This window comes from Ips typographus, linkage group LG2 (genome assembly GCF_016097725.1).
Source record: "Ips typographus isolate SLU linkage group LG2, UJ_Ityp_2.0, whole genome shotgun sequence".
NCBI classification, from domain to species: domain Eukaryota; kingdom Metazoa; phylum Arthropoda; class Insecta; order Coleoptera; family Curculionidae; genus Ips; species Ips typographus.
Genome location: NC_138423.1, coordinates 7055555 through 7076063, shown reverse-complemented (window position 1 = coordinate 7076063; position 20509 = coordinate 7055555). Strand labels below are relative to the sequence as shown.

Genomic DNA, 20509 nt, shown 5'->3' with positions numbered 1-20509 from the left:
TGACATAGCAAACTTAAAAAACAATTTTTACATTATTCATAGACTTAAAATGGCATTCCAAGCTTTGTCACTATTAAATCGACTTCTAGACACCTCAGTGCTAAAAATTCGAGTATTTCTTAGTAAACTAGACTGTTTTAAGGCTGTTTTCAGTGCCTCAAATCGAGTTTCAAGACTATCTTTACAAAGTTTTTGACTTATCAGGCCTAAAAGCCAGTGTGTCCACTGACCATAGTCTTGAAAATGTTATTTCAAGTTTCTTCACTATTAAATTGACTTCTACACTCATAGGTGCAATAAATTGTAGCATCTCTAAGAAATTCAGACTGTTTTTAGTGCTTTTTAAGACTGAAAAATCGAGTTTAAGACTATTTCCAAAAGTCAAGTTTCTTCAGTAATAAAAGTAAAAAATTTTGGTACCAAATGCTACAATAATAGTCTTGAGAACTAATTTTTAGAAATAAAATAGTCCGAAAATTTAATTTACTACTAGACTTATTGTCCAGTCCAGAAAATTGAGTTGTACACCAATTAAAGTCTTGAAAATATACTTTTGGACTCTCTTTAGTCCTAGTAAAGTCAGTTCTAGCATTAAAAGTCAACTTTTATACTATTTTTAGTAGTAAAAAATGAGTTTCATGCACAATACAATCTTTGTCTTGATTTCCGGACTTTTTTTAGTTCTTGAATGCCAGTTTCAGACACTCAACCAGGATGGCAGTCTGAGAAAGCGAATCATAAGACCATTCCTAGTAGTAAAAAAGTTTTTAGACTATTCAGTACAAATTTGGACTTTCACAAGTCTTGGATATTGAGTTTTAAACTATAAAACGATTTTTTAAATTGAAATTTGGAGGACTGTATCTTCCTTAGGAAACCTTTTTCAGAAAAATGACATAATGCAAGTCAACTTATTTTTTGATTAACTATCAAATGGTGAATTATTGACACTTAAAACTGGACCACCCTGTATAACCAGAACAAGACGACACCCAATATAGTAGTTATAACAGGAGAGGAAGTAGAAGTAGATACAAAAAATTTTAAGAATCGAAAGACACCAAACCAAAACCGGATACATAAGGAATTCATTAAATATGGAAGAGACCTACTAACCCAAGAACTAACAAAACTGTCTAACGACATTATAAAGAACGGTAAAATTCCTGAAGAATGGAGAAAAAGCCCAACAATCCCTTTATTTAAGGAAGGAGAAAGAACTGACCCTTCTTATAGAGGCATTACCCTCCTAAGCTCAGCGATGAAACTATTTACCAGCATTTTAGCTACCAAACTAAGTCCTGAATGAAAAACAACAAGGCACTCAGAAACACTACCCAAATAAGAGTAAACTCTGAATTAATTGGAGAAATAAGCAATATCAGGATCAGGAGTCAAGGAGACTGCTTTGGGATACAGAATGGGCAATACGAAAATAAAAGTTCGAAACCGAAGACAATCTGCAAAAATTTCAACAAGGAAGACGGGAAATGGAACATGGAAATCTCGAAATCTAAAACAAAATCGATAACCATAAATCGAAAACCACCAACACCAAGCAAAAGACCCAATAAGATGTAAACTAGTAATTAATGACGTAGAGTCGTAGATTTCGATTACCTGGGTTGGAAGATTTCCAGCCGAGGAAATTTGGAAGGAAAAGGTTATATTCTCAGCGGAAATTGCTACCGGATCCTACAGCTTATAATGAAGGGCAAAATAGAATGCCGTAGGGGCGTAGGAAGAAAACAAATCTCTTGGTTAAAGAACATCCGGGACTGGACAGGCATACATAGCGTCAAACAATTGTTTAGAGTGGCTGAAGACAGGGATCAACTCGCCCTCGTCAGGGGGACCTGACAGGGCACAATAAGAAGTAGAAGGACAGTAATGACCTACGGAGCAGAGATAAGAGCCGATACACGAAAAGAATACTCAGAACAACAAAGATGAACTGACACCAGCGATATCGTAAAAAATGGTGTAGAGCTCGACGAAGACACTGGAATACGTCAGCAGGATGAATGAAGATAGATTAACACGAATCGTCAGGGATAACATACGAACAGGAAGAAGACCCCTGGGCAGACCATCAAAAAGATCGAGGATCCACTTCACAGGGAAAAAATCAGTGAACTACAGGCGGTACGCCTTCTACAAAGGTTGAAGGTTGTCTTGGTGCCTTGTCTTGACAACGTTGTGTGCAAACTAACGATGAGATCTGTCATATTCTGAAGATGTGGGTTCTTGGCAACCACGATCATATCGTCAGCCAGTGTCATGTTATATTAAAGAGGAGAGGGACAAGATACATCCTTCTCTCTAACACTTCTGATCTGAACACTGAAGATTTCAATTAGCTTGTGATGAGAGACACATTCGAAAGCTGTTCGGTTCTAATGAATGATTTGAGGATTCTCAACTACAACATTCTTGTTAAGTGAAGTTCAGGTTACATTTAAGAGAAACCAAATAATTTAATTGCTTAAGCCGGCTCAAATAATCTATTCTGGTTTGTCCTTGTATGTCAGACACATATTATAAAACAATATATATTTTTTTTAATTTTGGAAGCTTTGGCAGAATCTAATAACATAATTTACAAATCTGCATACTAATGATGATGTCCTAAATTCGCTTTTTCCAAACTGTGTAACCTTCTTATGACAGTGAAAACGAATGATTTATGTTAGTAAAAAAAGAAATTCGAAGAAGTTTTCTAAAAATTACGTAATTTGAAAGTAAAATTCAATTAAGTTCTTTTGACATTTTACAGTCAACTATTTACTTCAGTGTTTAGTATTTCGGGTAATTACCTCATATTCGCCATAGCTAAAATAAAAATTATATAAGTAGCCTTGCAGTAGAACCGGATTTTTAACCCATCGCTTTCGAGTCGTTGAATTAAAAGGTTAAGTTATTCCAGCATGTTTATTGAACAGTTTTAGGAATTAATTATACAATTGTTAAAAATCCGAAAAAAATCTTTTCATCGCACCTTAAGAGCAAAATAAACATGCATATGACGAAATCCTTATAAACGGTAATAGCAGAAAAAACATTTGTGATTGCGTACCTATTGAAAAATGATAAAACCACAAGCAATCTACTAATGAATATTTTGCAACAAAGTTTTTTGTATCAGTTTAAGTAACGTGCATAAGTGTCTAAGTAGTCCATTGCAACCGCAATTCTCAGTCACCACGAAGTCAGCAGACGTATGGACCATACTTTTTGCACATATTTAGAGTATTATTATGAAACACATTGATCTATTTGTTGATTTAAAGATTTTAGAGTGTAATTAAGGAGTCCAACGTGGAGTGACTACTTATACATATACAGGGTGGTCCAGTTTTAAATGTCAATAATTCACCAATTCATAGCCAATTAAAAAATAAGTTGACATTCATTATGCCATTTTCCTGAAAAGCGCTTCCTAAGGAAAATACAGTCCTTCAAATTTCTGTTTAAAAAATCGGTTTTTTGTCATAACTGTCAGACCGTTGGAGCAATATTGATCAAATTTGGAACAAGCACTATTTACTATATTACACGATATTACGGTCGAAGACCCAAAACTAACCCAACCCAACTTAAAAATTGTCTTGGAAACGGAAAATTCACTTAAGAAGTTTAAAAAATATTATTGTAGCCAGTTTTCATAGTTTCCAGACAAACTAAAAGACTTTAGTTTTGAAAATTGAATTAGAAAAGATAAAAATTTCAGAAGCTTAAAAATTGTGTTTGTAACCAGTTTTCATGCAAATCGAGTGACTTTAATACTGAAAATTGACTTGTAGACATAAAAACTACTTTTTCAAGAATTTGTTACAACAAATTCATACATTTAAACCTTAAAAATTGACTTGAACCCCAAAATGTGACTTAACTAATAAAAAGTGACATCAGAAGCTTAAAATTTGCATTTGAAGTAAGTTTTCATAATTTGAAGACAAATTTCAATATTTTAGTCTTGAAAATAGTCTTAGATGCAGGACATTAACATTAGATTCATGAAAATTGTTTTAAAAACGAACTTTTCATTCTTTTTACTTTGCTTTTCATTTTCTTCGAATTCTGGACTATTTTTAGTGCTTCAAAACTGCTTTTAGCTTGGAAAATCGAGTTTCAAGACTATCTTCACCAAGTTATTGACATTAAGTAGCAAACTTAAAAAACAATTTTTACATTCTTCATAGACTTAAAATAGCATTCCAAGCTTTGTCACTATTAAATCGACTTCTAGACACCTCAGTGCTAAAAATTCGGGTATTTCTTAATAAACTAGACTGTTTTTAGTGTTTTAAGGCTGTTTTCAGTGCCTCAAATCGAGTTTCAAGACTATCTTTTCAAAGTTTTTGACTTATCAGGCCTAAAAGCCAGTTTGTCCACTGACCATAATCTTGAAAATGTTATTTCAAGCTTCTTCACTATTAAATTGACTTCTACACTCATAGGTGCAATAAATTGTAGCACCTCTAAGAAATTCAGACTGTTTTTAGTGCTTTTTAAGTCTGAAAAATCGAGTTTAAGACTATTTCCAAAAGTCAAGTTTCTTTAGTAATAAAAGTAAAAAATTTTGGTACCAAATGCTATAATAATAGTCTTGAGAACTAATTTTTAGAAATAAAATGTCCGAAAATTTAATTTACTTCTAGACTTGTTGTCCCGTCCAGAAAATTGAGTTGTACACCAATTAAAGTCTTGAAAATATACTTTTGGACCTTTTGGAGTCCTAGTAAAGTCAGTTCTAGCATTAAAAGTCAACTTTTATATTATTTTTAGTAGTAAAAAATGAGTTTCATGCACAATACAATCTTTGTCTTGATTTCCGGACTTTTTTAGTTCTTGAATGCCAGTTTCAGACACTCAACCAGGATGGCAGTCTGAGAAAGCGAATCATAAGACCATTCCTAGTAGTAAAAAAGTTTTTAGACTATTCAGTACAAATTTGGACTTTCACAAGTCTTGGATGTTCAGTTTTAAAATATAAAACGATTTTTTAAATTGAAATTTGGAGGACTGTATCTTCCTTAGGAAACGTTTTTCAGAAAAATGACATAATGCAAGTCAACTTTATTTTTTGATTAGCTATCAAATGGTGAATTATTGACACTTAAAACTGGACCACCCTGTATAGCCGGTTTCATAGCGTCCTCCGCCTTCTGGTTCCGAGCCTCCAGCCTCTTCTGTCTTCCCAGTCCCCTGGTTGCAGGTTTCGTTCCGACCTAGCTTTCTTTATTCCGCCAGTCCATGTCGCCCTGAGTCTTCCTCTTTTCTGTCTTCTTCTCTATCTGCTTAGGTATTCTAGTATCTTCCATCCTCTCCACATGTCCATACCATATTAGTTGTCCACGTTGGATCTCTTCTACTATAGTCTCTACCTTCATAATTTCCCTAATTTTGTCATTCGTTATTTTTTCCAATCTCGACCTTCCTGCTGATCTACGCCAAAAGTCCATTTTTAAAGATAGTAGCCGACGCTCTAAATTTGTTGTTAATTTCCAGGTTTCACATCCGTACAGCACTATACTTTTGAATATTTAGTTGTATAAGAGGTGCTTCTTTTCTCGAGAGATACCTTTGGACCACAGGATCTAGTTCAGGTAGCCTATCACCTTTTTCCCTTTGACAATTCGCCCTCTATTTCTTTCTCTGTACGACCTCCGTTATCAATTTTTGTCCCCAGGTATGTATATTCAGTACAGCAGCAGCTTGTGGATAAAGGTCATCTCTGTCGTCTTCAATACATAGATAGTTGGTTTTGGAACGGTTTACCGACAGCCCCCATTCTTCGGTCCTCTTTGTCTTGTGCGATAACAACCTGATCATCTGCAAAGTGCAGGGTGTATAAAGTTCTGTCATCACTTATTTGTTTGCTCATCCCACTACATGATCTTCTCCATCGCCTCAAAGCTTCGTTCAGATAGATTTTAAATAGTGTAGGAGAGAGACAACAGCACTGCCTTAAGCCCTTCGTAACCGGAAAGCTGTCTGAGATTTTGTTTTTCAATTTGATCTTAGAAGATCGACAATTTCGTTTAGTTGGACAAGGCTAAATATGTGGTCCAGACAAGAGCGACCGGCTCGAAAACCAATTGTTGCTTGTTCTTCAATTTCCAGAGGACTGTACGCTTCCTCTATAAACTTTCTGAGAATTTTCCCATAGAGACGGCTCATTGTACTGGTAACAGATATACACCTATAGTTAGAACAATCTTCCTTGTTTCCCTTTTTGTGTTCGTTTTCCGTTAATATATCTGGTAAACAGTTCCCTTATATGCTTTATGAATGTAGTGACTACTTTACATCTGGTAAATATATGTCCTAGGTACTTTACTTCGGGTACACCAAACTTACACTAGTTTTCGTTGAATCTCACATTAGCACTTTAGCTCTTTCAAATACTGCCTTCAATCTATCATCATCAACTCCCACACTATGACATCATCAATGTAAGTCTTTGAATGTGTCAGTGAACATTCTGTGGAACACCTCCAGGGTGGGTATTCTTGAAACGAGGGAAAGGAATTATGAAGAAAAAACGTGTAAAATCAGCTTCTTCTGTCACATTCTATCAACAGTTTTCTTGAGAATTCCGTTCGCTGCTTTCAAGAATTAGGCCCCTGGTGCAGAACATAACCCATATAGTACACGTAAGTTGCAATATCGACCATAGTGTCCTGCATTGAATTTAGTAAGTAAGTAACTTTCTTAAGCCAATTTTATCTGGTAAAATCCCTTGTTTCCATACAAAATGGAAAAGACTTGAGCTCCATTAATTCTAGCTGACAACTTATAATTACTTTGTTTAGGCTCTGAAGGATTTTCCTAAGAGGTTACACTACTAGATCAATATTTTCTTTAATCTTGATTTAATATTGTTCTTTCATCTCACCAAAACTTTCTAGAAGATAAGCATATCTACTAATTTAAGTCACTGAGCTCATTTGTAATCTCTGCTATTTGGAGAGCAGGACTTGGTCTTGACTAAGTTTAAACTTCTCTATAAAAGGTAATAATAACCTGAGCTATCTCTGATTTAAGTATGTTCATATCAGCTCCTGTATCAACAACTTGCAGTCAATTGAATGTTTTCAACCATTTACCATTCTTAAAATACTACCCACATGTCCTGTCTCCTTTACCATATCAATGCATAACGTGAAACTGATTAACGAAACCGTTTGCCACTTGATATACCCCTTAACAAGCCACGTTATATCTGTCCTTTACCACTAATTATTGTAAAAACTATAAATATTTCCAGGTTTATCATCATTGCCTTTTCGGAACGAGATACGACTTTTTATGTGCCAACTATACTGCCTTTGATCAAAAAACCTTCATCTGCCAGTTCGTTTCCGAAGTCGACTGCCAAAACTCGAAAAAGTTTTGGCACAGGTAAAAGCGATTTTCACTTGTCGTACAAGCTTAATTAGTAACCAAGTGCTCTTGCAGAAATGACGCCCTGTATACAGCCCAGAGCACCACCACCAGTGCTCCCGTTGACTTGAAGGCGGCAATTTATACTACAGCGTCGCCGGATGCTGCCGCTGCCAACCCTATTACACCATTAGCATCAAGACGACCACCGGGTGAGTAGACTTAACTTCGTTTTCTTCCTCGTGAAGTGGTATTTGTTCCGAATATTGGCGATCATCCTGGATATGATGACGAACTGGAATGAAGCAATCATATTCTTCTTCTTCCTGTTGCCCTTGGAAACAGACATTAAAAGGAGATGTTTGCTTTCGTTCCTCATAATTTGTTTAAAGTACTCAAGCTTTCTCTTCTCTTGGTGGTTCATTACTTCCTAAGTCCTTCTTCAGGCTTTAACCATCTGGTTGAAGGTGGCCCTTACTTTCTCTATTCTACACCTGACCTCCTGTGAGTGGTCCCAGTTATCATGGATCATAGTTTCCAGATAGGTGAAATTTAAGCGTCCATGACTTCGCAGCGTCGGTGACAATGGGAAACACGAACGTCCTGACCATCATTGTTTTGGTGTTTCTGGAGATTCCGTTATCTTTCTATACTCGGATAGTTTAACCCATAGCGATTCTTCATCTTATTTCTTCCACACAGCTACCTTCGTAAGTGATTTTTGCGCCTAGGTATGTAATTTCTTCACCACCTCAATTCCACCAACACATCTCGGGGTGGTGTAATCTTTTACTTTTTGACGTATTGATTTGCAGACTCTTGCAGAGAAGGCTAGATATCATCATCATTCTAGTCACTCGTGGCTTTGAGAGTAATCCATTCTGCATATAGATTAAACAAAACAGGCGAGAGAATGCAGCCTTGTCGTACTCCTTTATGAATGCTGAAACAAAGTTACTCAAGCTATGTTTTACTTTTATTTTGACTTATGTGCAGATGGGTATAGATTGCCAATAAGGTAGACGAGATGATCAGGTATTGCCATCTCCGTCATTATACTCCAGAGTTTGTTCCCCTTCACTTTGTCAAAACCTTCTGCTAATAGATGAAAGGTAGATTGGCACGAAGATTGATGTTACCCAGTAAGTTGGACAGATTCCTGATTTCCAGATCTTGCAGTTTTTTTGGGTTTAACTTTCGTTGAGCTGCTTCAACTTCAGCGCGTAAAATATCTGGTTATTAATTCTGTGCTGTTAAGTAAATATCTTCTTCTTCTTATTCATATTTAAGATCTCGCGATCTGTTTTGCAGGTTCCTCTAGATCAGTTCCTGGAAGGTGGACTGCCAGCTGTCCTTTCATTTCTTAGGTGGTCTTCCGGGTGCTCTTTTTCCTATTGGTTTCCCTTCAAGTGCGATGCGTGGCAGTCTTCCCTCTTCCATTCTTCTTACGCGAGCGTACCAATATCTTTTTCTTTGTCTCCCCCATCTTACGAGGTCTTGCATTGTTCCCTAATGTCAGTGTTCCTAATTCGGTCTATTCTTGTTTTTCCCATTATAGTCCTGAGCGTTTTCATTTTGGCTACTCGAAGCATTCTTTTCGTTGTGTTGGTTTCTTCTCTGGTTTCTATTCCGTATGTCATGATTGGCCTGATACAAGTCATATAGATTCTGACCTTGCTATCCTTTCGCATGTATTCGTTCTGCCTTAAGTAGCCAGCCCGACATGGCAGACGCTTTGTTGATCTGGCTTCTTAGGTCCTTCACTGGGTCGTGATAACTCGACCGATCCATATCCTGATATTTGAATTGTGAGACTTGATCGGTGATTTTGTCCTGAACTACCCGCTTACATCTTACGGAATCTTTAGCAAATGTTATGCTTTTCGTTTTTTCTATAGATATGGTCATGTTCATCGCTTGGCTGACCTGGCAGAATTTGTGTAGTTGTCTCTGTAGATCGTCTTCCGTTTCTGCGAAATTAGCTGCATCATCGGCGTAGCATACCATTCTGATTATTTTATTCTGTCCCATTCGATATCCCATATTTAGTGATGATACTACTGACATCTACTTTAATCCTGTTCTACCTTCTTTTTTCTTGATAAATTTACAACTATAGTCTAATTTTGTACACTTTATAGTGATTCGTTTGACTTTTAGGTGCTCGACGCCCTTACCGACCTGGTCGTAGAAGACCGCCTGTAGAATACTACGACGACGAATACTATGATGATGAAGAGTATTACGACGAAAGACCTAGATTGAGACGAAAAAGACCGAGAAGACCTGTTCGCGTCTACGACGATGATTATGAGGAATATGAAGACGAAAGGTAATAGGCCATTCGTCATTTATTGTACTTTGGTTGAAGGTTATAGCATGAAATAAACAATTAAAAAAAAACACACAAGTGAAGCTACCAATTGAACGATACATCTGAAATTCTTCTCTTAGATACGAAAGTCGACGTAGGCCATACCGTAATCGAAGACGAAATAAAGGCAGAAGAAAGCCAGAGTATGAAGACGAAGAGGTAGCGGACGATCGAGCTAAAGACGAAGAAGTTCAAGGTAGGTTATGATTACGTATACGTGATGGTCTTAATAAAGTGACTTTGATATTAATAGCACCTAAACGACCAAAAAACGAGGAACGTCGCAAAAATCCACCAGATGATGAAGAACCAGCCGAAGATCGGAATAGAAAACGACCTAGCGATCGTAAGAAAAACAACCGCCGACCTGTCCAAGACTATGAAGAAGATGAAATACCCGAGTCTGACGATAGTCACACTTATGAGCAACGGCCTAGAAAAAAACAGAACAGGGACAATGAAGGGCCGGTAAGCAGCGATGGTAGACCAATAATTAAATCAGCTACTGGAACTATATACGACAGACCGAGGGTAGCACCCAGGATTAATTTACCGGTTCCCAAGAATGCTGCCGACAAGTACGCGTACAAAGCTATAGGAAGCGCTAAGTCTGCAACTACTACTACGACTACTACCACCACCACCACCACCCCGCCTGTACAAGAAGAACAAGAGTATGAAGATGAAGAGTATGAAGAACCAGTGCCTGTAAAACGGCGTCCGACTGCGACTGTTAGAAATAGAAGACCTGAAGTTAAGCGGGAAAAAAATAAAAGTGAAGAAAGTAGGTCACCGTCCAACGTATCACGGTCGCGAACCCGAAAACCAGAAGAAACTGAAGAAACTACCAAAACTCCAACAAAGCCACGATTTGAAACATTACGTAACCGGTATCGAGCTAACATGAAGAAACCTGCTGAAGTTGTTGAAGAAGAATATGATGACGCTGACTATTTGGAAGAAACGGTGAAAAAAGAAGAGAAGTTGACTAGTAAAAATGATAGAAGAACTTCCACTACTACTACTACATCTAGCCCTACTACGACGACCACGACAACTACAACAACATCAGAGGCTCCAGTTCGTAAAGAATCAGTAATGCGAATTATAAAAAGACCTTTCCTGCCCAGCAGAGGTGGAAGTCCATACAATGGTAGAGGACTGCACCCAATCGGACTTAAAGCTGCAGATAAAGCAGTCTTGGAAAACGATTCCCAAGAGTCCAGGGTGGAAGAACAGGAACCTGACTATGTCGATGAGGAGCAGAGTAAAGAACTGGAACCAATCAGAGAATTCTCAAAAACTGATGACCGACCTAAACCTCTTTTCAAACCATCTCCAGTGATAGTCCCTGTTAGATCTAAATATCCACCGAGCGCTCCTGAGCTAATTTCTCCTGAATCATCCCGACTGCAAACTTACAAGTTAAGTCACACAACACCTAAAAATCTAAAGGATCCTTTAGACTTAAATGAGTACGATGTGACGTTAAACGAGGCGTTGAGCCCAACATTGCCCAATTTACCAGTACGAGCCTTTCCAACTGGATTTGGTTCGGCCGGAGATTATGGTTATACAGCATATTCCCGACCACGCTATGTGCTCGAACCAGTTCTGAGTCCAACCAATCACAATTACGTGAATGCCAATAAACGATCGCAACAAAGGTATGAAGCAGTCCCCCAAGTGCAATATACAGAAGCAAATCGCGGCTACAGACATCAGCAGCAACATGGACAAACGCAAGCGATACTGTCCGGATACTAAAGAATACTCAATCGAATAAGCCATATTCTAATGTGTTAGGGTAGACGTCTAGTTTTAAGTTTAGTCGATGATGGTTGTGTAAAATATTTTGTAAATGTATTTTAAATAAAATATTGCCTAGTGAGTGTTGTGACTTATTTTCCTTTCCACAAGTGTAGAAGTAGTTACATAAGTATTCGGGCAAAATTAAACCCATCAAGTTGGGCACATTAAATCCGTTCCTTAATAGTGTTACGATTTTCCCAAGTCAATTTAACTCAACAATTAATAAATGTATTAACACTTCAAAACACTCCGTACAATAACTAATTCAGCTACTAAAAACACTACTACAATTCCACAATTATTCCACTATATAAACTTTACCACGTTCCCAAATTCACCACTCCCGCCGTCGACACCGCTTCTTTTATATTCGCAAACCTCGTTCTAGAATGACCGCAAAAGGCTTCGCGATTTGCGTCGAATATCAAAGATGCTTCCAGGTGTCGCTTCCTAACTGTGGCCTACTTTAACACGCGCCCGGCCAGATATTGCGGCGCTTCGATTCCATCCCGAATCGAGTGCTCGTTCAGAAGTATCGAGCATAGTAGGCCCAAACCATAACACTTCATCTAGTCCCTGGTATTTCTTGAGTATGTCCAGATGGACAATTTTCATCTTGTCTTTAGGGCTGCGTTGGACTCTGTACGCGACGTCGTTTAACCTTTTTACCACATTGTAAGGTCCCTCCCAGTGTCGTTGCCATCTTTGACTTAATCCTTTGCTCCTCCTGGGTTGAAACATCCACACAGCATCACTTTCCTTATAATTGCCACCAGCTGGTTATGGTCCAGTGTCATCTTCATACGGTCGTTGTTTGGTTTCATCTTATCTCCCTCAAGTTCCCGAATTGTGCTGGATCCCTTCTGTAACGAACACTGGTCACACCGTTTACACCATTCCTCAACGTCCTTTCTGAAGTTAATCCAGTAAAATCGATCTCTTATTCTAGCCAAAGTCTGGTTTACTCCAAAGTGTCCTTCTCCGCGACTGTCATGTAGTTATCGCAGCACATTCTCTTTGCAGGAATTGGGCACTATTGTTTGGTAAACAAAGCGTTTTCCGTCTGGACTTTCCCATTTGCGAGTAATTAAGTCATCGCACTCAAAGCGAATTCCACTGCAACCAGTAACCCCTTACTGTTGGTCCATATCTGGAAATCTGTTGCCAATCCGGTTTCAAATCCTTCTCCAACCATCTTCTGATTACTTTCAAATCAGAGTCTGAGCGCTGTCCTTTTATTATGTTTTCCTTAGAAAGGCTGCTCTTCATTCTTTTTGTAGCCTCTTTGTCACCTTCGCGATTTGACCAATCCACCAACTATTATGAATTTGTCCTTTCCGGTACCTTAAGTATCAAAAGCTTGACGATCCTCTACATATCGCGGTAAATGTCTTTCCGGATTCTTCATTTCCTGCTCCTGGTTACGCCAGTTCTGCGGGGTCGGTAAACGAGACTGCTGTCTGCAATTCCAGCGGTAATGTCCTTTACGTCCACAATTATAACACCTAATGTTTCTTTTAGCAGAGGAGCTCCGGTGATTTGTTCTGATGTCCTGGTTTCGTCGGCACTGTGGGTTTGGAGAACAAGACCGCTGTCTGCAATTCCTTCTATAGTGTCCTTTGCGTCCACATCGATAACATTCCACTCTAGTGATCGGACGTGATCGTTCTAACTGTGTGGACTGACCATTCGAAGCGTCGAATATCAAAGATGCTTTCAGGTGTCGCTTCCTAACTGTGGCCTACTTTAACACGCGCCCGGCCTGATATTGCGGCGCTTCGATTCCATCCCGAATCGAGTGCTCGTTCAGAAGTATCGAGCATAGTAGGCCCAAACCGTAACAACAGTTTAGAGAACAAATAAGTAGGCAACTGCCACTGGCTAAACGGATATGGAATCACAGTCTAATGTGATAAATGATTTAGTTTTACAGATTTTTGAATCTGATTATACACCTTGTATATAATTCGTTTAATATTTGGATATTTCAATGCGATTTTGGCGCGCTTCGGAGTGTCCTCAACCGCAACTGATTGTAGAATTATTTTGCAGTGCAGTCGGCTTAAGGTACAAGATCGATAGTAGAAAAACATGTTTTCTATCGTCACAGAGACGCCTTTAATAATCTCCCTTTCTGTATATATCCAATTAAATCGGTTTTATCTGGATGAAATGAAAATATTCGACAAACATCCATGGCTGCCAAAGACGCCGCGACGGGCCCGGCCAGGGCGTCAGGGCGCCCCACTTGCGGCGCCACCGATTTTGTTATTCCGGCGTCATATTTCCCTTGAACACATGGAAATTGATACTTTAGTCAAATTACACGATGTCCATTTACTGACAACGCGTGTATAGGTAAGTGGCTTGCATTTATGTTCTCTTCCTGTAGCTAAAATTATATCATGCAATCCACTTTCTCATGCTCACTATCAGAATTTCCGTTAGATTTTCTAAAGACAAAATTATTTTTGTCTACTAGTAGAAGGTTTTTACCCCCTTTTACCAATGAAAACTGCTTTGTTTCAAGACAAAGACGAGTTTCACTTAATCCACTTTTACCACTTTTATTACATGATCAGACGAATTGGCAATATACTTCCGACTATCACGACTTCAAGACAACATTAAGCGCATAAGAAAACGCAGCCAAGAAACCATTAATGTACTGCAGAAAACATTTAATTAAAGCTCAATTTTGTTTGGCGGATTTGTATAAATTGGTCTCCACAACTATGTAGCATTACTCCGATTTCTGTAAGGATATGGTTTTAAAGTCATAAACCTCCAACAGTCTGCCTGGATAATGCTTGAAATACGTGTTCATTATGGAAAGTTTCCTTTGCAAGCAGAATTACAACAGCTTTTCTTCCCTTTAATTCCTCTCACCCAGTCCATCAAATCCTCTGATATGGTGGTCCACGTAGGTCCACGTATTTTGGAGTTAAAATCATCCAAAATGATTGTAATATCCTTGAAAACGGAGGATCTTGTTATTAACTGTGATTTGTTGATTCTTTGTATGTAGTTTTCAATAAAAGATAACTTAACTTTAATGGTTTTATTGCACTTTCTAAGTGTAACTGAAGATTACCCTGCCTTTTCCCAAAAATGGCTTCTCCAGTCTTTGCTACATTTACACGGAAATTAACATCTCTGACATTTGATAAAAATTGTCTCACACAACTTTTCACTAGATGATTGGTTGCTCCACTGTCAATTACAAAGGTTATATTATTGTCATCACTTATCAATGTTTCAGCATTCATTGACAGTTCTAAAGGTGTTATAAAACAAACTTCATCATCATCTTGCTCAGTTAAATTGCAATTTCGAGTTTGATTTCTAAGTTTTGGACAATCCATCTTTTTATGTCTTCTTACTCCACAATTGTAGCACTTATACCAAAACTTATTAGGTTGACCAGTTTTCTTATTACCTTTTGGTCCTCGTCCATGTTGCCAGTTTCCTCTTGCTGCGAAAGCTGTTTCTACTTGTTCACTAGATCCACTATGGTCATTAAACTTTGATTGCCTGGCTTCTTCCATCAGTAGCTTACTTTTTACAAATTCTAAGCTCACTGCTATAACGTCTTAGGAAAATATCACATCCAATGCTGTAACAACTCCTTGCTGCTGCCAGAAGTTGAGATATCACTTCAGTTTCTTGTATTGTCCCACCACAATTTGGTAGTTTACTGACTGTCTTTTCATAGTCCAACAAAAACTCACTTAATGCTGATTTCCCAGAGTATTTCAAATTCCTTAACCGTCTCTGCAGTTGTACTTGACTTGCCACACCTGACTGTACATATATTCCCCTAGGAGTGTCAATAATCTTTTTGGCAGTTGTTTTTTCTTTGATTACTCCTAGCACATTGTCTGCTAGACAATTTACAATCAAGTTCCTTGCCTTTACATCACTCTTTTTGAAAGTTGCATGTTCTGAAGGTTCAACTGGAGGAATTGTGCTCAACATCTCCAAAACCCCACGATGCTCAAGCAACAATTTCATTCGGAATTCCCAGTTGGAGTAGCCTGTACCATCGAACTGCTTAATTCCACCAATTGGTGCTCCCATCGACGCCATTTTATAACACTTCCTTATAGATCCGCTGCTGATGCAATAGACACTACCACCAAAGTTATCCTTTACTCGATTAACCACTATTTACTTCCTCAGACAACACATTCCGTCACTGGGCCCATAACCTGTGATTTGTTCATTCTTTGTATGTAGTTTTCAATAAAAGATAACTTAACTTTAATGGTTTTATTGCACTTTAAATCAGTGTTTAAACAAAATACATGACATGGCACGCATGACTTCGTACAACTACTACCCTTGACATCTTGTACATGACACACATGACAATTGACTTATAAACTAATACAGTGTTCATATACATATAGAATTGTTATCAACACTGACTACATCATAACCATAAACAAAATTCTGCAATTTCTGGGGCACTATTATCGCGACACCGTTAATGATTTCCTCTGCATGGCCTGAAAAAATAAATATTATTGCCTGGTATACTCTGGAAGTAATCCTATCCATGGGCTGTTATCTCCTTTTCGATTATTTGGACATTCTCTGGTTGTTATTTTAGTCCCCTTACATTCCAGGTCCATTCTTATCGGTTTTCCAAGAGTCAGTCTACGTTGACTCTGTCAAATCAATTCTTCCCAGAGATCCGATTGAGGAACTATTTAGGCTCCGGAGTTGTCTTGAGTTGAATTTTCTTGGGAAGGAAAATAGCAGAGTGCACCGGGTGATCAAGATCACCACTCGAGCAGGTGAGGTTACCATTTGGGTAGTTTTTTTGCACCCCAGATTTTCTTCGAGAAGAAGTTTTCTGGAGGACTGTATTGTAACATATTACAGAAATAAAACTAATAATAGTGGCTCTAGGAAGTGGCCCACCCGATTTAGTGTAGGGAACTGTTCCCATACAGTTTAGGAAAGTCCTTCGGAACTACAAGTTGGTCAATGATAATGAGGTATTTATAGAAGATAATGTAAGTAATAGTGACCACTGCAAGTTTGAAAGATAGTTTAAACAAGATGAATCACAACTTCCATTGCTTCCAGTTACCAACTAAACCAAATTTAAGAAGCCAACCATCACAATATTTGAATGACAACAATGTAATAAGGATAAGGTATCAAAACTCTATTTACTAGGCATTACATGAGCAATCTTTTCAAATTCCAGGTTTTGGTTGATCAATTTGCCAAAAGATGTCCAGACTAGTGATGGTTCATTTTAATCAAATTGATAGCATTATAAAATCTTTGCTGAGTATGTCTTTGATTGACAAGAAATTTCATCCCTCTTCTGCTAAAAAATTGTCTATTTTAGACTGTTCTAGAAAAGTTTATAAACTGATCTAGAATCATAAAGGAGCTTTTATACCAAAGACTTATTTCGGAAGCTTCTATGCTGCTTCAGGAGCATTTGGAAGTTTTTAGACGCTTTTTCAGATTCCATAGTGTTTTGGAAGCTTTCGATTTCGATGGTTCTAGAAATTGTTGGAAGTTTATAAACTGCTCTAGAATCATAAGGAAGCTTTTATTCCAAAGGCTTATTTCGGAAGCATCTATGCTGCATCAGGAGCATTTGCATGTTTTTAGACACTATTTTGAAAGAGTTTCTATATAGTTTTGACAGCTTGTGAAAATTTTTTGACTACTTCAGGAGCATTCAGAGGGTTTTTGGACATTTTGAAGGTTCTGCACTACTTTAGGAGCATTTGGAAGCTTTAAAACTGCTCTAGAGTCATAAAGAAGTTTGTAGACTAATGGAAGCATTTAGACTGTTCCCAAAGCTTTTGGAAGCTTCTAGGTTGTTTCCGGAACATTTCGAAGCTTTTAGAGTTTCTAAAGTGTTTTGCAAGCTTTTGAAATCTTTTTAGACTACTTCAGAAGCATTTGGACAGTTAAAAGAACGTATTGACTTCTTTAGAGACATTTGGAAATCTTAACTGGATCTGGAAACTTTTGGAAGGTTTTAATAACAAAGTTATGTCAGTATTTAATTATAATCCAACCAGTAAAATCAGTAAATTTGACAACACTACTTACAAATTTTGGCCTACTTTGACTTTTTGGAGATTTTCCGTCTTTGTCTCGCGCATGCAATTATCTATGTTTTTTTGTCAGTTTTAGATTTCTCACAGCTGTATATATTTTTATTAAGGGCTACACTTCACCTTAATTTTGATTTTAAAATATTTCAATAAATCAAAGCTAAATGGTTCTAAAGTTTAACCAAACTAAACCCCGACATCATGGTGACGGGAAAATTTTCTGTTTTAACAACTCTAGGTCTTTTCCCAGCCTAGATTATATTCGAAGACAATCCTAATGTGAGTTTCGCATTTTCTCAAAGTAATTTTCATTTAAGTTTTATCAGCAAAATTTGCTAAATAAATTTTAGCCGCACGCGCACTGTTTATAGAAAATATTAGAACAATGTTTTATTTTAATTTAAACGAATCAAACTTAATATTTTAAACTCTAGTGCTGTTATGAATGTTATTATTCTTTATTATGACACAAAGTACAGAGAAAGTCTGAAAAAGTACCGTTTTCAAGTGGAGAAACACGGACTCGTCATTTTATTTTATCTTGTATCTTTTTTAGCAATTTTAAGATAATTTGTTTTTGACACCGCATTTTTCCCTGACTGTACTAAATTTTGAAAGTGCTTTTTCAGGTTATTGAATAGGAAATTTAATGAGGATTCCAAAAATGTACTTAAAAGTGTTATTTTCTCACTCCAAGTGAGTTTTACAGGCGATTTTATCCCTGACTGTCCTTTCAAACTGTGTTTCTGGCAGTTAAAATTTTGACACCGCATTTCTCTCTGACTGAACTAAATTTTGAAAGTGTTTTTTGAGGTTATTGGTTAGAAAATTTAATGGGGATTCCAAAAATGCACTTAAAACAGTCATTTTCTTACTCCAAGTGAGTTTTACAGGCAATTTTGCCCTCTGACTGTCCTTTCAAACTATGTTTCTGGCAATTGAAATTTTGACAAAGTTTTTCTCTTTGAGTGTACCAAATTTTGTAGTGTTTTTTCAGGGTATTGGATAGGAAATTTAATGAGGATTCTAAAAATGTGCTTAAAACAGTCATTTTCTCACTCCAAGTGGGTTTTACAGGCGATTTTATCCCTGACTGTTTTTTCAAACTGTTTCTTAGCAGTTGAAATTTTGACACCGCATTTCTCTCTGACTGTACCAAATTTTGTAGTGTTTTTTCAGGTTATTGGATAGGAAATTTAATGGGTATTCTAAAAATGTACTTAAAACAGTCATTTTCTCACTACAAGTGGATTTTCCATGCGATTTTGTCCCTGACTGTCCTTTCAAACTGTGTTTCTGGTAATTGAAATTTTGACAGAGTTTTTCTCTCTGAGCGTACCAAATTTTGTAGGGTTTTTTCAGGGTATTGGATAGAAAATTTCATGAGGATTTCAAAAATGTGCTTAAAACAGTCATTTTTTCACTCCAAGTGAGTTTTACAGGCGATTTTCTCCCTGACTGTTTCTTCAAACTGTGTTTCTATCAGTTGAAATTTTGACACCGCATTTCTCTCTGACTGTACCAAATTTTGAAAGTGTTTTTTCAGGTTATTGAATAGGAAACTTAATGAGGATTCTAAAAATGTGCTTAAAACAGTCATTTTCCCACCAAGTGGGTTTTTTAGTCGATTTTGTCCCTGACTGACCTGTCAAACAGTGTTTCTGGCAGTTGAAATTTTGACACCGCATTTCTCTCTGACTGAACTAAATTTTGAAAGTGTTTTTTGAGGTTATTGGATAGGAAATTTAATGAGGATTCTAAAAATGTGTTTAAAACAGTAATTTTCTTACTCCAAGTGGGTTTTTTAGTCGATTTTGTCCCTGACTGACCTGTCAAACAGTGTTTCTGGAAGTTGAAATTTTGACACCGCATTTCTCTCTGACTGTACCAAATTTTGAAAGTGTTTTCTCAGGTTATTGAATAGGAAATTTAATGGGGATTCTAAAAATGTGCTTAAAACAGTCATTTTATCACTCCAAGTGGGTTTTCGAGGCCATTTTGTTCCTGACTGTCCTTTCAAACTGTGTTTCTAGCAGTTGAAATTTTGCACACCGCATTTCTCCCTGACTGTACCAATTTTTGTAGTGTTTTTTTAGGTTATTAGATAGGAAATTTAACGAGGATTTCAAAAATGTGTTTAAAACAGCGATTTTCTTACTCTATTACTGCTTTTGAGTGAGATACTTATATGACTCTAATACAACTGAGTGGCGAATAAGTTTGATGTGAGCAGACAGTTCACTCACCTAAAAATACCTTTGAGATTTCGTTATTGGTTTACGATACTTTTGATACAGAGTGTCTGCAAAATATCTGTACAGAATTCTTCCACAAATTCTTGAGGTAAAAACATTACCACAACTATCTCAACGAAATTCACAGACGAAAAATTAGAATCCGTTTATATTTTCAATCCATGGAAGATATTTCGACGTAAAACTTTCCCCATTTAACCGACTCGGTAGCTCTAAAGGTTACCGAGATACATGTAGAACCAATTTGGGACACACTGTATACTTGACAGGAAACTTGGTATTTTTTCCTTCTAGTTAGAAATTGTATAACATTTGTACCAAATTACGATATTCTATTTTTTTTTCAGTAATAATTAGCAGCATTTTTCAATTTCAATCGAAAAGGAAGAAAACGATTATTTCGACATTAGTTTATGTAAATTACAATAATATCAGACAAAAGTAGTATGAAAACAATGCCAGAGAGAAAGTCTCGACTAAATTATTGTCAGAAACGGTTGATGATTATATTCTTCCAAACTTCTGTCTGTCTAGACGCACTGCAACATTAGTAATTTTCGGTAATTTTACTCGACCGACCATGG

The 20509-nt window shown here is 37.1% G+C and overlaps 1 protein-coding gene and 1 long non-coding RNA gene across 2 annotated transcripts in view; both read left to right on the top strand.

Annotated features, from left to right (window-relative positions):
- The window catches only part of LOC145725596 (uncharacterized), a 67555-nt gene extending 55901 nt beyond the window's left edge, over positions 1-11654 (top strand). Inside the window, exons 6-10 of the mRNA XM_081974400.1 lie at positions 7274-7407; positions 7465-7601; positions 9550-9721; positions 9844-9959; positions 10017-11654. Of these exons, the coding sequence (XP_081830526.1) occupies positions 7274-7407; positions 7465-7601; positions 9550-9721; positions 9844-9959; positions 10017-11530 (2073 nt within the window). The 3' untranslated portion in view covers positions 11531-11654. The remainder of the gene's footprint in view (positions 1-7273; positions 7408-7464; positions 7602-9549; positions 9722-9843; positions 9960-10016) is intronic.
- A 3674-nt stretch (positions 11655-15328) lies between these two features.
- LOC145724600 (uncharacterized) lies at positions 15329-16881 on the top strand. Its single transcript, XR_014177050.1, has 3 exons — positions 15329-16377; positions 16466-16743; positions 16797-16881. It is a non-coding gene; the product is annotated as an uncharacterized LOC145724600 (long non-coding RNA).
- Positions 16882-20509: the final 3628 nt, after the last annotated feature.